The sequence below is a fragment of the Octodon degus genome, unplaced genomic scaffold, assembly GCF_000260255.1.
Source record: "Octodon degus isolate 3935 unplaced genomic scaffold, OctDeg1.0 scaffold00147, whole genome shotgun sequence".
In the NCBI taxonomy this organism is placed as follows: domain Eukaryota; kingdom Metazoa; phylum Chordata; class Mammalia; order Rodentia; family Octodontidae; genus Octodon; species Octodon degus.
In genome coordinates, this window is record NW_004524723.1 from 5,577,881 (window position 1) to 5,592,384 (window position 14,504).

Sequence of the window (14,504 nt, forward strand, 5' to 3'; positions counted from 1 at the left end):
TTATTCAAATTGTATGATGTGCTCAAGGATCAGGCCATGCCATGCAATATGCGGGGTGCAGTGGAAAATGAAAACGCAGCCCCACAAATTAAAAACTCAAGAACAGTTATAGTTTGGGGTTTGCAAGGGAACGATACAGAACACATAATTCATAAGATTATTTCATAAGTCACCAAAAAAGAGTGCAGGAAATCTGTCTGCCCACTAAGGAGCAAAGAGTCCAGCCGAGAGCCTGGGTCCCATGGTAATGTCCTGCATGTGTCTAGCTGAAGACCCAGAGCCCGTAAGTGTCCCCTATGAGCTGAACTGGAGGCCTAGAGCTTATGACAGTATTTCACTCATGCAGCCCTGTGTCATGGCTCTGTGCTAGGAAGGCCCCAAGGTCAGTGCTACAAGCTAGAAAGTCTGTACCAGTGGGATGAAGGATGTGTGCCAGCGGGCTGCAGGATTTGAGCTCAGCCAGGAGCAATATTCAAAATAATAGCCAGAGCTCCCCCAAATATACCACAGCCATCCTCAGCAATAGTCAGGTCCTGAGCTCCTCTGAGGATGAGGACAACTGAATTCCCATCATGAAAGCCAAGGTTCTCAGGAGACTGAGCTGTGCCCCATCTTTCCCTCTGGAGCCAGGAGGTGATGCTCAAGGTGAGGACCAGAGTTCCCTCAGTGAATTGTAGCCATTTTCAGTGACAAGGTCCCAGCCTCCTCTTACAACAAGAACAAGCAAGTTCATCAGGAAAGCCAGCATGACAAGATCTTCCAGGAAAATAAAAAAATGTAGAGACTCGTTGGTCTCTCAGTGTACTCCAGGGAGAAGTGGTCGCAGGAATGAGGAAAATATAGATAGGAAGACAAGAGCTGAGTCAGGTGGAGGTCTGTTTGCCTCATGGGCAAAGGACCGGAAGAACAGTAGGGGCATTTATTTATACCTTTGAATAGTTGGTATTGGGAGACACAAGGTTGCCTAGCAACTAATAGCTGACATTGACTGGGCAGGATGTTTTCCTGAGGACTGAGGTAGCTTGACTGCTTTAGGCACTGAGGCCTTGTTCTGCCCTTCCACATTTGACCAGTTTCCAGCTTCAGCTGCTCCCAACAAACAGTTCACCAACATCATCTCACAACCTCACCTCTTTTTCCATTTTGTATTTTGTTGGCAGTGACCCTCAGGTGGACCTCTCACCCAGCACCATGCTGGTTCAGTTCAGTTGGATGTGACCACCTGTGGTTGATCTACCCCAGGAAGAACAGTGAGCAAGGCCCTGTGTGAATGTGTAGTTCCAAGCCCATCAAGCTGGCCTCGTGCTCAGCGAGTGGGGATAGTAGGTAATTGCACATCAGTTAGAATCTTATGATACTCTTTCAGACCATACCTATGTAACACTTCCTTTTAACTGAAGATTTTGTCTGTAATGAACATAGTTGAGTGTATGAGGTGCAGTGTGACATTTCCATATATGTTTGTTGTGGAAATGACATTGAGCTCACTAACCTATCGATTGTTACTTATCATGTATTGAGAACATTTTATACATGAGGTGTAATGAAAAATATGCTGAATGTTTAAATTTAAAATTTTTATTGCAATAAATGAAACACTACTATTAATCTCCCTGAAAAAAAAAATTACCTCAGGATGTTAATTCTCTGTCACTTGTAAGTGTAATGCAATCCAGTGAAGAATCCAGTGAGCTGTCCCTCTCTCTTTTAACACTGGTCATGACTTAGACAAGTTTGTTAGTTAACATTAACAAGAATAGCTAGGAAAATACTGAGAAGGAAGAGCAGTTCTGATGTGAAGATGTACTATGAGGAACAATCAAAAGAAACAGTGAATGTTTAAATTAAAAATCATTACAGTAGAAGACATTTCCATTAATTTCTCTCAAAATATCCTCCTCGCTTTGGACACACTTATCCTATCATTCTAGCACTTTCTGGTGCAGTTCTGGAAGTCTTCTAGGTCCTCATTGTGGCTGCTCTATGTCTTGCATCAATTCAAAGCATTTACCTTTCATGGTCATTTTGACTTCTGGAAAGAGCCACCAGTTGTACGGTGCCAGATCTGTGAATAAGGTAGAGGACGACATGGCACAGTGTTTTCATGAGCGTGTATTTCTGTTGGATGGCATCTGCAGCAGTATTCACCATATTTCTGACCACACCTCTTAAAGACACCCACGAAAGAGGGCTCCCCAAACTTCTTCAGAAAGTGGCAAGAAAGATGGGATATGTTTTTCTAATTGAGTGGGAGTTGGGGGATGTGTCTTTTACTGCAACAATTATTTTAAAATTTGACCATTTGCTGTATATTTTGATCACATCTCATACAAAGCCCTCTAAAATAGAGGAAGGTTCAGGTTAACAGAAGAAAATAGAAACTGCAGAAGTAACCAAAGTGTAAACACGGAGCTAATATATGAAAAAAGTGGTATCTCAAATTACTGGGGCAATGGTGACCTTTTAAAAAAAACTGTTGAAACGACTTGATACCCATTTGTGAAAAGAAGGTGGAAGGTGTAGTTCAGCAGCAGAGCAGTTGCCTCACATGTGCAAGGCCCTGGGTTTGATCCCTAGCACTGGGGGAAAAAAGTTTTTTAAAACTTATTTCTCAAGCCATACCTATGAACAAACTCCAAATGTTTCTGAGACCTAAGTGTAAAAATTAAATACAAGTACTAGAAGAAAGTACTGTACCTCATAAACAAATTCCTCTATAACTTGTGCGTATGGAAAAGCCTGACTTAAGTCATATACTAAAATATGACTCAAAATCCAGGTGTAATAAAATGAAATTTGATTATCTTTACTACATAAAATTAAAAGCATTTGGCCTGGGGCCTAGTTCATCCAGCCTATTCCACCTGGCTGTATTTGTGCCCTGCCCTCACATTGTTTTATCTCTGAGGACAGAGACCCCTGTGGTGGGTGACAAGGTCATAGTGAGACAGATCAGACCAGGCAGGACTCTGCAGACCAGGTGGGCTCATGTTTTCTTGAGTGTCCCTGAAGCCCAGTTCTTAACAAGGCAGTGGCATGATCAAATTTCCTGTTTCAGAAGCTTCCCTTGGCCTAGTGTGATGGCCCAAGCCTGTAATCACAGCAATCTGGGGGTGCTGAGGCAGGAGGATCCCAACTTCAAACATACTCTGGTCAATTTAGTGATTTAATGAGACCCTGTCTGAAGAGAAGATAAAGTTAAATAGATTTGAAGGGGGTGGGGAGCTAACAAATTAAAGAAACTAGAAAAAATATTTACAATATGTATCACAAAAGACTAATTTCCCTAATCTACAACACTAAAGTTTAGCCAAAGCAAGCTCCCCATGCTGTGGGGGTGTTGTGGAGTACAGCATGCCAGGACCTGCAGGGCACTGAAGGTACAGCTGTGACCTGGCGCTCAGTTTCTTGCGAGGGTTGAGGCCCCAGGACCTCTGGACCACCAGTGGGAAGAAGCAGGCTGCAGCCATTCTGGCCTCAGGTTGAGGTCCCTCACCCAACTGGTTCCTTCATTTCTTTCACTTCCTTTTCTGTGAAAATGTCACTGTAAGATTAGAGGTTGAACTTCTCAGTTTTTTTTTAATATTAATTTTATTGAGAAAGAAGTAGCAATGAGACAGTTTCAAAACAGGTTAGTAGCACAGTCACAATATTTAATGCATTGCATGAGCTACTCAGTTTTCTTTTTCACTTCTTTTGCTCTGGAGAGAAGGATGCCCCTCGTCTTCTGGTGCTCTGTGAGTGAGGAGGAACAGTTCATAGGCTATCCCTTAACCTTCCGCAGACTAGAGAAAATCTGTGTCCTACTTTTTAGAGTAACCCACTTGCAATGAAGAAGGGAACTGAGAAATACGATTGTCCCAGCCCGAAGTGGCCACAATGAACAAATAGTAAAGTTGTAGCTACTGTGATAAAACAGTATTCAGCAAACACTGATGGTGGTATTATGGTGGCACATGCCTGTCATCCCAGAGCTCAGGAGGCTGTAGGCAGGAGGATCTCCTGGGGATTGAGGTCAGTCTGCACTACACAGACAAATTTCATGCCCTGTCTCAAAAGAAAAAAAAAAAAAAAAAATCAAAAAAAAATCCCCTCAAAAAGCTAGCAAACAGTTTCACATAAAATCAGCCAAGACCCCCATGCACATGAATACACTTATATTATTATTATATGTGTGGCAAGAAACATCAATATCTGAATCTAAGGAAAAAGAACAAGACTGAGAGAAAAATACAAGACAACCTGTTCCAAATGTGGGCTTAATTTTATTTAAAGCAGATAATCACATCTCCAAAGAGTGAAAACAGTAATCTAAATGCTCACTGACCGGATTCACAAGAGCTCTGCATAAGTACACAATGCAATACGGGACCCAGAGCCTAGCAGAAACCAATTTTTTGCTTCTTGAGAACAAATTCAGCCAAAATATCAGAAGACAGAACACAATCAGTTCAGCATAATGATAAAATTAATGAATTATGACTCTCTCAAAATACAGAACCTGTGGGGCTTTGCTGGACAGCTCAGTTGTTTAAAGCACGGCTTGAGTAAATGCAGGCAGGTGCCTACGACCGTGGTTCAATTCTCAGCTTCAGTAGCTGTACCAGACCTGCCGTTAAGGCAGCCTGAAGTAGCCAAAAAAAAACACCCTTCTCAAAATACAGAACCTGTAACCCCAGCTACTCAGGAGGCAGGGAGAGAAGAGGAGGCTGAGGCAGGAGCACAGTGAGTTTGAGGCTAACTTGGATAACACAGTGAAATCCTATCTCAATAAAGGGACAAGCAGAAAACACTAGGCATATACTCAGATTTTAAAAGAAAGGATGAGGTTATTTCAGAACAAACCCAATAGGGACCACTCTGGCACTAGAGACCAGACCCTCAACTCTCACATAGGCATGTGGCCTTTATAGGGTTATGAGCATGGGGGGGGGCAGTGGAATGAAAAAGTCACAAAGGGCTTTTGAAGGGGAGAATTGAGTACAGAGGGGTTATGGCTTATCTGCCTGGGACAGGGCCTGAGAATGTGCAAGGAGCTGTGATTTGTCTGTCAACAATGGGGCTGCACAATGACTGGGAATTATGATCATGGTTGTGGTCACTGGGCCCCAGTTGCTTGTCAGGTTAAGGACTGAATAAAGATGGGAGTTCTGGATTGTAGCTATGCTCATTGGGCCTTGCCACCTCACCGTTGTGCGTTATTTCTAGCAGTTAGACAAGCATAGTGCAGGGCAGGGGGATTATCTTTATCAATGGCAGTGGTTGGATTTCTTCAGAAAGGATTCTGAGTTGTGAAGTTATTCAAATGGACTTCCCAAGGGAAATTTGTTTTGAGCACTGTGTAGAATTCCACTTCTGGGAGAAGCCCAGAATAAAATGAACTCCTCAACCTGCTTCTGGGAGAAGCACCTCCGTAGGAGGCAGTGCGGCCCTGGGGTGCAGAAGTCTGGGGCCAGACTACCCACTTGAAATGTGAGTCCTTCTGCTTACTAACCATGTGACCATGATTTACTTAGGGAGTTTTCTTGTTTATGCAATGGGAATAGTAATCGTATCAATCACATATATGTAAAGCTCTTATAAAGGGGACAAGTAAGTACTCTCTATATAAATATTAACCATTATTCTGGGACCAAAAATATTTTACATGTATATATGTGTATCTTTAGGAAAAGATTGAGTTATACATTTCCACTGGGGGGGCAGAAATGGATATTTTAAAAAAAACATTTAAAAGTAATTTAAAAGTTACATATTTCTAGTAGAAATCCAGAAAAAGGAAACCTGAATTGGTAGGATTTATGAAGGGAGGAGGAAACTACTACATTGCAAGCTATAGTAACTTTATAATGTTAGACAACACAACGGGAAACAAACTTTGTCTGTTAAAGCTAAAAGCAGAATACACTGAAGATTGCAATGTATCCAGAGAGGAAGTGTATGGAGAAACACGTAGCAGCTCGGCAGGACACCTGTGCTCCACAGGGCTGGTTCCAAAGATTAAGGAGGGGCAAGACCCAAGTTACGAACCTGATCAGAGTTTAGCTTCCAAGTGCTCTGGAATAAGAAACTCAGTTTTCCAAAGAGTGATGAGAACTTCAGAAGTAGTTTTCTAATTCCTATTTCTGCCAAAGATTTATGAAATCTATATTCCTCTATTAAACCACTAGCTATATGCCAAGCTTTATATTAAAAATAATAGTCTTATTCCATTTATTACCAAAGACTGCTCAATCTTGACTCCTGCTCACTTTTCTTCCAGGGGGTGGGGAGGGGAGGTTTATAATTTCCTGCAACCAAACTCCTTGCCAACAAATAAGGGTTAAAATGCAAACATAAAAAAGCGAAGGTTTTGCCCCAGAGATGAAAAGAGGATCCAAGGGCTGAGGGTGTAGCTTCTGTGGGTCTGGGAATAGTAGTGTCCATCAATAGCCAATAGTGAAACTGAAAGACATAGATTATTTCAGATTCTCTCAGACCCAGCTATGAATGAGACATGACACTTCCAGCACAGAGTGACATAGTTCTTGGAGCTTTTATCTTCCATTAAAAAAAAGCAGCACTCTAGCAATGATTGACAAGCAGATTTCTATTCTTATATAAATCACATCCTGAGATGAAGTTTTACAAAGGCATTGCGAGAGAAGGATTTTTATTAGCATGAACTCCTCAAACATATCTTCATAAAGCTTGGTTAAGACATTGTTCTAGTGGTTTTTCTTTTTTTTGCTTTGTTCAATTCCTTTCGCTTTCAGCTCTTCCTTAACACGTGTCAGGTAATCAGGATCAGGGTAACCATAACTGCAGAAACAAAAAATTTGTACAGTAGACATTTGGCATATGAAGATTTAATACTCAGGATTGTAAACATTCACAATAGTCCTGAGGGTGTGTGACATAACCCCCCTCTCTCTTTCTGCATATCTCAATTTTTTTTATTTTTTTAAAGAATAAAAAATAGTGATAGGAAAAAACAGCATTAGAAATGATACAAAATTTCACTAAACAAAGTAATAGAAATTCAACAGTAGTTGCTGTATTGCATGATGTTATCTTTTAAATTAGTTGCTCAGATTACCAGATATAAACATGCAAGATTGATATAAAGAATAAACAAAACAAAACAATAACAAAAAAGTTGTAAGAAATTCAAAAGAAAAAATAAGAAGAATAAAAAGAAAAAAATTTTAAACATTAACTGCTCCTTTCAAAAGACCAGCAGGTTAGAAGATGCAGTCACAACTTCAAACACATTCAGCCACCTTATCTTTGACAAAGGGGCCAAACATGTTCAGTGGAAGAAAGATGGTCTCTTTACTAAATGATGTTGGGAAAACTGGCTTTCCACATGCTGAAGACTTAAAATAGAGCCATGCCTATCACCATACACAAAACTACAGTCAAAATGGATCAAAGATTTAAATATTAAAGCAGAAACACTAAATCTTCTGAAAGAGAAAGTAAGTAGAAATCTTTAGGACTTAGGGGTAGGTAGAGAATTCATGAACAAAAATCTAACTGCAATGGAAATACTTCAAAGAATCAACAATTGGAATCTCATCCTTTTTTTTTTTTTTTTTTTTTTTTTGTATTTTAGGGAAGGGTCTACAGAGTATTCAGGGTCTCACTACTAGATCAGACTCTTAGTGATCTGCCTATTTATAGTCTCCCAAGGGCTGGGATTACAGGCTCACATCACCACGCCCAGCCTCAATCTCCATCTCAGCACACCCTGGGTGCAGGGCCGGCACAGCAGGCTAGGGGCTCGAACCCCTGGCTCCTGTGCCTGTTTACAGGTACTTTAATCCACTGAGCTATTTGGCCAGCTCTGGGATCTTATCCTTTTGAAAAGTTTCTGTATGTAAAAAGAAATCGAGCAAGCCTAGCTGTCTTACCAGTATCAGTCTCCCAACCAGGTTTTTAAAATTCTTGATTTAGAAGGCTGAGGAAATAGCTCAGTAGAAAAAGTGTATGTCTGGCAAGTATCAAGGTCCTGAGTTTAATCCTTGGTACTACAAAGAAAACTTTTTTAAAAATTAAAAAAATTAATATTCTCAGTTTCTTGTTAAGTAGTAACTCATAAAATACAGTGACTTACTGTATTTTATAGAGGATGCATTATAATTCTATGCTGCTAGAATTTTTAAATTTGAAGACTTGAAAAGGTTTTGATATGCTTCTTTTTGAATACCAGGGGTCTCATCTAGTTTGAGTTGCCCACAAAACAACCAGAATTCCCATGACACAGATTCCACCACCATTAATCCTTTACAAGTAAGACTTTTTCTAAAGTTCTGTTGGCCAAGTAAGTTCACTTATTGTGTAAATTGGTCAGGAGAGAGGAGATAAAGAAAAACAATCTTCAGACCCAGGGACTGGTGTTCAATCCGCAGCTCCACATGCCTTGCCAGCCCTACCTCCAGGGAGTGCTGAGACAGGGCGTGGTGGTGCAAGCCTGTAATCCCTGCACTTGGGAGGCTGAAAACAGGAGGATCATTATGAGTCTGATCTGTGTAGTGAGACCCTGTAGACCCCGTACTAAATTAAAAAAAAAAAAAAAGAAAGAAAAGAAAAAAGAAAAAGAAAAATGATCTTAAAAGAAAGCAAACTAAATAACATTCCTAGCATCTGCTCTCCAAAGATATAGGAAACCCCCAATTAAATTAACTTGAGATACTATTCATCTTGAATTCTGAAATCCCCTTCTTTATGACACAAGATTTAATAACTTCGCAACACCGGCAATCTATTACTGGCAGATAGAAGGTGAGGGGGCATCCATATTTTCATCTTTGAAATTATCCTAGTATTCATATTTCTCAAAATACTTTACTGGGGCTGGCCAGATCACTCTGGATTAAAGCACCTGCTTAGGCAGACACAGGGACCAGGGTTCAATCCCTGGTGTGCCATGCTGGCCCCCGCCCCTGGGGTGCGTTGAGATGGTGACTGAGACTGGGCATGGTGGTGCATGCTTGTAATCTCAGTGATTGGGAGGCTGAAAACAGGAGGATCACTATGAATCTGATCTGTGTAGTGACACCCTGTAGACCCTGTACTAAATACATTTAAAAAAAAAAAATTACTGACCCAACAAACACATCTGCTATAAACTCTCATACCCACAGGTACAAATTACCACATTCCACAATTCCTGTACTTTATCAAGCACTGAAATTAAAGACTCTTACTTTAATGGTCCTCCAGACTGGGATGTTTTGTGGTGAATATCATTCCACGTAATGACATTTGATGTGCCTTGTACTCGAGAGTATCCCACAGTGAAAATGAGCTTGCGGTCAAAGGCTACCTGAAGTAGTTCCAAAACCTGCCGCCCTTCCTCATTATTAGGTAAGTATGCCTTTCGCATTGTTCCAGGATAGGGCTTTCCTGGGTTAGGATGCTCTTCCTGGATGAAAACAAGAAAATGTTTAGTGAAAAAAATTCCTTGTAAAAAAAAAAAAAAAAAAAAAGAAAAAGAAAAAAAAAAAAACAGTTCTTTGTCTAGATTTTATTATATGTAATCCCTTAAAAGATACTTCCAGTCCAAAAATTATCTTTGTTAATAAAAGGCAGAAACCTTATTTTAAGCTAAAAGAACGAACTGAGAGAGTTCAAAGAAATTTTTTTGTCAAAGCGTCTTAGGACACCCATCTAAAAACAAAAGTTAAAAAAAAAAAAAAAAAACCTGATGGGGATCATGCCTTTCCTTTGTAAAATGGCTCATTATCTTTTTGGTGGGTGAGCCATGCTTTTCCCCTAAACCAAGACAGAAATTCCTGTAGATTCGTAAATTCCACTGAATAAATATTCCACAGAATAAATACCCCACCAACTACACATAAATATTCCCATGTCCAGTGGTAGCATGCTTCTCTCTCTTGAGGGCCTGAACTCTTTTTTTTTTTTTTTTTTTTTTTGGAACTGGGGATTGAACTCATGCCCTTGTGCTTGCTAGGGAAGCGCTTAATGTCCTGAGCCATCACCCTAGCCCCTGCCCCCCTTTTTCTGAATGTGTACTTTTACATTTCTTTCTAGTAACTCCCTTTCTGCCTCTTAAAAATAAATACATTTTGTTATATTGTATATGTGTTCATTTGTAAGTAGTACAAAACAAAAGCAAGAAAAGTATTAAAATTTTTATTCATATTTCTAGAAGTTTACATTTATCTTCTTTCCTCAAACTTACTGGGAATACTACCTGCCTTCCTGACTCCACCCCCCCATTCCTAACTCATAATCTCCATCTATGTTGTCTTTATGTTAAGCAATACAACAGGCAAGCTGTCCAGCTCAGTGGAACAGCACTGGCTTGGTATGTGTGAGATCCTGCATCCAATCTCCACCACCACCACCATTTAAAAGACATGAAACTATCTAAATTATACACACACAATGTGACTTTTATCACTATTTCACTCATCTTGCATATGACCATGGGATAATGCCCAAGGAAATGCACTGTCTACTAAAAAACAGAGCAATCCTTTTCATTCTGGAAAACCTAGAATAATAGAAACAGAAGGACGTCAGAAACACTTACCGTTTGAATGCCTCCCTTCATGGAATATGTAATCATAATGGTGTTACAGGACTTATAACCTGGAAGTGATGTTTGTAGAAAGGTAAACTCCATGGTCCCGTCTGGCTGATTCCCTTTCTGGATACCGTAGGGAGTGTTACACACAGGACAGACCGGTTTATATGACATGGATGTCTTGATACAAGGGGTACAGAATTCATGCTTGCACTTTTGGAGCACATATTTGTTACTAATGGTCTCCATGCAGATGATACACATGCCTTCTTCCTTCTCATCTGTTTCTGAGCTCACAGAACTTGCAGAGCCCTTGAGTAGAGGAGAAGTTGCTTTGGCGTCGTTACTATCTATGCCCCTATGGGTTTCATAATCATTGTTCGGTTTCTCTCGAGCAGATGGCAATAGTCCTCCTTTTTGTAAGATAAATTGCTTGGCCTGTGCAAGGGAATTTGGCAAACCGGTCAAAGTCATCGACTCTTGATCCAGTGCAAAATGTACGTCTGGATGCTTTCTTCTAAAGTCATTATCAAACTTGGTCCCGAAGAAGTATTTTCTGTCCTTGACCAAATCTTTCAGCAGGAGGACTTCACTCATCAATTGACAAGAGGCAAGTTGAAGGGCATCAACGAAGCTTGTATAAGCATGCACAGACAGATCTACCTCCCTGTCCTTAGGATTAAACTGAATGCAGGCTTTCTGATTTTTCTCCCAAACCTTACTGCAGGTGTTGTATTTCTGCTCTATCTCTGTTATCTCCTGAAGTAACTCAGCTTTTAAAAGCTTATAGAGAGCAGTATCAACCTCAACTGCATTCATCATGGAGCTGGGAACCAAGATTCGCACAGGTGGCTTGACAGAACCTTCGGATATTGTTTGCTTGGCAGCTGTGATGTCATCTAGGCTTCCAAGGAGAGTTAGCCCTTCTCTGTGCTCTGTTATAAGGAGCTTTGGAAAACAGCGGCTCAGTTTTTGTTTGATTTCATTTGCCTGCTTCCTCCCTCCTAAAGGGACACATTCTTGCTTCAGCAATTCTATTTTTTTCTGAAACTCACTGACAAAAGACTCTTGAGCTGCTTCTAAGTCATCTGATTGACCGCCGGTGAAGTCTAAGTGGACCACATTGGAAGAACTGCCTCGAATTTTGATGGTTACACCAAATTTCTTTTCAATTGACTCTATTTTATCAGGACAGGTATATTTGAAGTATTCAAAGAGAGATGAGTCAACTGTAAAATGGCTATCTGTTTCTTCTGACCTGGCTTTGGGTTTAGAAGGAGAAAATCTGCTGTTCTGGTCATGCTGGTCAGGAGGCTTCCTTTCCACATTGGAAGGAGGAACCTCCTGTTTCTCTTCACCTTCCAGGAGCAGCATACTCAAGAACTGGTATATTTTTTTAATATCTTCGAAGTCACCATGCACTTTCTCAATTCCATTGTGACCCTCTACCTTTTTGATAGTGGGGCAGACAGTGGCTACCTGTGACCTCTGTTCTTTGGAGAACAGGTCACAGTTCAGGTCAGCTGTTACAGTGAGGAAGATCTGAAATTAAAAAGGAACAGAAACAAATAAAATCTCTGCATTCTATCAACAGTCTGCTTTTCAAGAGAATGCCTAGATACTACAGAAACAGCCCCTGTCTTTCCTTAGCAAGAGCTAACTTGCTCAAATCCTCTGAGAGGACGCAGTATGCTACAGACCAGAGGGTCTCTGTCCTGTCTGTATATGAGATTCATTGGAAAATTACAAAAAAAAAAAAAAAAAATGCCAGGGCTGAGGCTCAACCCTAGAGACTAATGTAACGGGTCTATAGTAGAGCCTGGGCATGAGCATTTGTATAGCTATATGATCTATACTTTAGGGCTGCCACTGCTGTGCAACCTTTGAGGAGCAAAGGCACTTCTGATCTATGGCCAAGTTACCATGATCCTCACATGTCTATGAGCTTGGAAGAAAACCATAAATCTGAAGGGGATTTTTTCCCCCTCTACTATTACTTTTTCTCTTATTTATTCTCCCTCCTTAAAAGAAACAAAACAAAAAGCAAAGCACCTGACTACATGAAAAATGCCTAAGCCCTTTAAAACTCTGGTCTTTAGAAACTCAATTAGGACACATCACATTGGGATAAAAGAGGTCAATGAATGTAACATAAAAGCAAACTGTCTAGTGTTTTGCCTCCCTTCATATTATTTGCACATATTCTTTCCTCTGTGTGAGCTATTCTTCTAGATCTTATTATTTATTTATCTATTTATTTATTTTTAGATATTAATCTTCTACCAGACCTCTTTAGCATCTCCTAGCTTGGCTCTGCCACATGTGAGCTTCTACTTAGCAGCCAGAAAATGTACAGATGGCTCCACTCACCTGCCCCCAAAACAACTGGTGAATCTCCCAATGTTTCAGTTAAAATTGGAAGCCTTTCCCTTCAGCCTCCCAAAGATCTGACCTCTGGGTACCTCTCCAAGTTCCTAGCATTGCGTCCCTTGCTCACAGCCCTCCTTGAGCCCTGGCTTTCTTGGAGCTTCTGGGGCTCGGGATGGAGTCTCTTGGGGGCCTATGCAAGTGGGCTTTCCTTGGCCTTCCCTTGGAAGTCTGTCCAGGCAGCTCTCTTTCTTCCTACATGTCTCTGTTCAGATGACACCTCATTGGAGCGGTTCTAAACAGCCGATTTCAAACAGTGGCTCTGCCACTGTCTATCATTTATCTTTCATTATTCTTCCCAGCACTTGCCACTGGTGTCAGGCATTCCCTATCTGTTGATTTGTTCACTATTATTTGCTCCCCTCATGAGAGGGTAAGACCCTCAACCTCCATAAAGTGGCTGGCACATAGTAGACACTGGATATCTATTTGTTGAATGAATCTCTGGCTCCTCCCCACTATTTAAGTCTCAGGCCAAACCTCCATTCTGCAGAAGAGTTGGCTTTGACATTTGGCCACATCTCTTGCCTTTTCTCACCCTGGCCCTATTCCTCTCTGAGGCAAAACCCTACTTTATCCTCTTCTTAGCTGCAGTGGTTTTATTTTGTATTTTTCCTTTGCCTGCTTATCTTTCAGTCCACTTCTCCAGCCCCAAAGGGAGCTTCAGGAGAGCAAGGCCTTGCTTTGTTCAGCAAGTCTCAGGGATGAAACCAGAGCTGGCTCACAGCTTGTCCCCAAGGGCTGGTTGCTGCACTGTCATGGCTGGTGTGGTGTCCTCAGAGACAGCTCCTTCAGCCGGCACTCACCCTTTGGACGCTGGAGTCCACAGCATTGGAGACAGACCCTTCACATAAATGCTTTGCGTCAGCCTGGGGACACGAAGAAATCCTGACCCTCGGAGTTTTCTCTGTTGGCTTCTCAGGGGTTTGCAGCAAAATGGTCACGGGCTTGTTTTCAACCTGAATCTGGTGCTTTCTTTTTTTCAATACGCCCTCCTTGGCTTCAGGGGAAACATGAAACACACATTCACACACAAATGGGGAGGTGTCCGAGAGAGTTGGCCTTCTGTATCTCTGTGGATTGGTTTCAGGGACCCCCCCCCCCCAAGGTACCCAAGTCCATACCTGCTTGAATCCGTTATATTATAATGGTGTACTGTCCCACAGTCAGGGCCACCTTCCCTGGCACTCTTTCCCAGCTTGAACTGGGGGCTGCCAGCAAACCCCAGCGCTGGCTTCCCAGGGCGACCCGCACCCCCTGTCGGCGACTCACCGGCCTTTTCTCTGAACTTCACCAGGAAAGTGTCGGACTCTTTGGGGCACCAGGGACGGACGGTGCACTCCCCGCCGCCCGAGTCGCGGCTCTGGAAGTACTTCTCCAGCTTCCAGCGGAGGCCGGGCGAGCCTGTGGACACCCGCACGAGGAGCTCGTACGGCGAGCCGGGCTCCACGACACTGGGCTCCGGCTCCAAGGCGCTGGGCTCGGACTCCACGTCGCTGGGCTCGGACTCCATGGCGCTGGGCTCGGGCTCCAGGGCTAG

At 41.9% G+C, this 14,504-nt stretch overlaps 1 protein-coding gene and 1 long non-coding RNA gene across 2 annotated transcripts; one reads left to right on the forward strand and one right to left on the reverse strand.

Annotated features, from left to right (window-relative positions):
* Window positions 1-4,159: 4,159 nt before the first annotated feature.
* LOC111812867 lies at window positions 4,160-6,547 on the forward strand. Its single transcript, XR_002818244.1, has 2 exons — window positions 4,160-5,193; window positions 5,808-6,547. It is a non-coding gene; the product is annotated as an uncharacterized LOC111812867 (long non-coding RNA).
* Window positions 6,114-14,498, reverse strand: Dtx3l (deltex E3 ubiquitin ligase 3L). The gene is made up of 5 exons (XM_023702222.1): window positions 14,237-14,498; window positions 13,771-13,964; window positions 10,544-12,079; window positions 9,192-9,409; window positions 6,114-6,801 (listed from the first exon to the last, which is right to left on the reverse strand). The coding sequence occupies exons 1-5, from the start codon at window positions 14,475-14,477 to the stop codon at window positions 6,708-6,710; spliced, it is 2,283 nt and encodes a 760-aa protein (XP_023557990.1). The 5' UTR covers window positions 14,478-14,498; the 3' UTR covers window positions 6,114-6,707.
* Window positions 14,499-14,504: the final 6 nt, after the last annotated feature.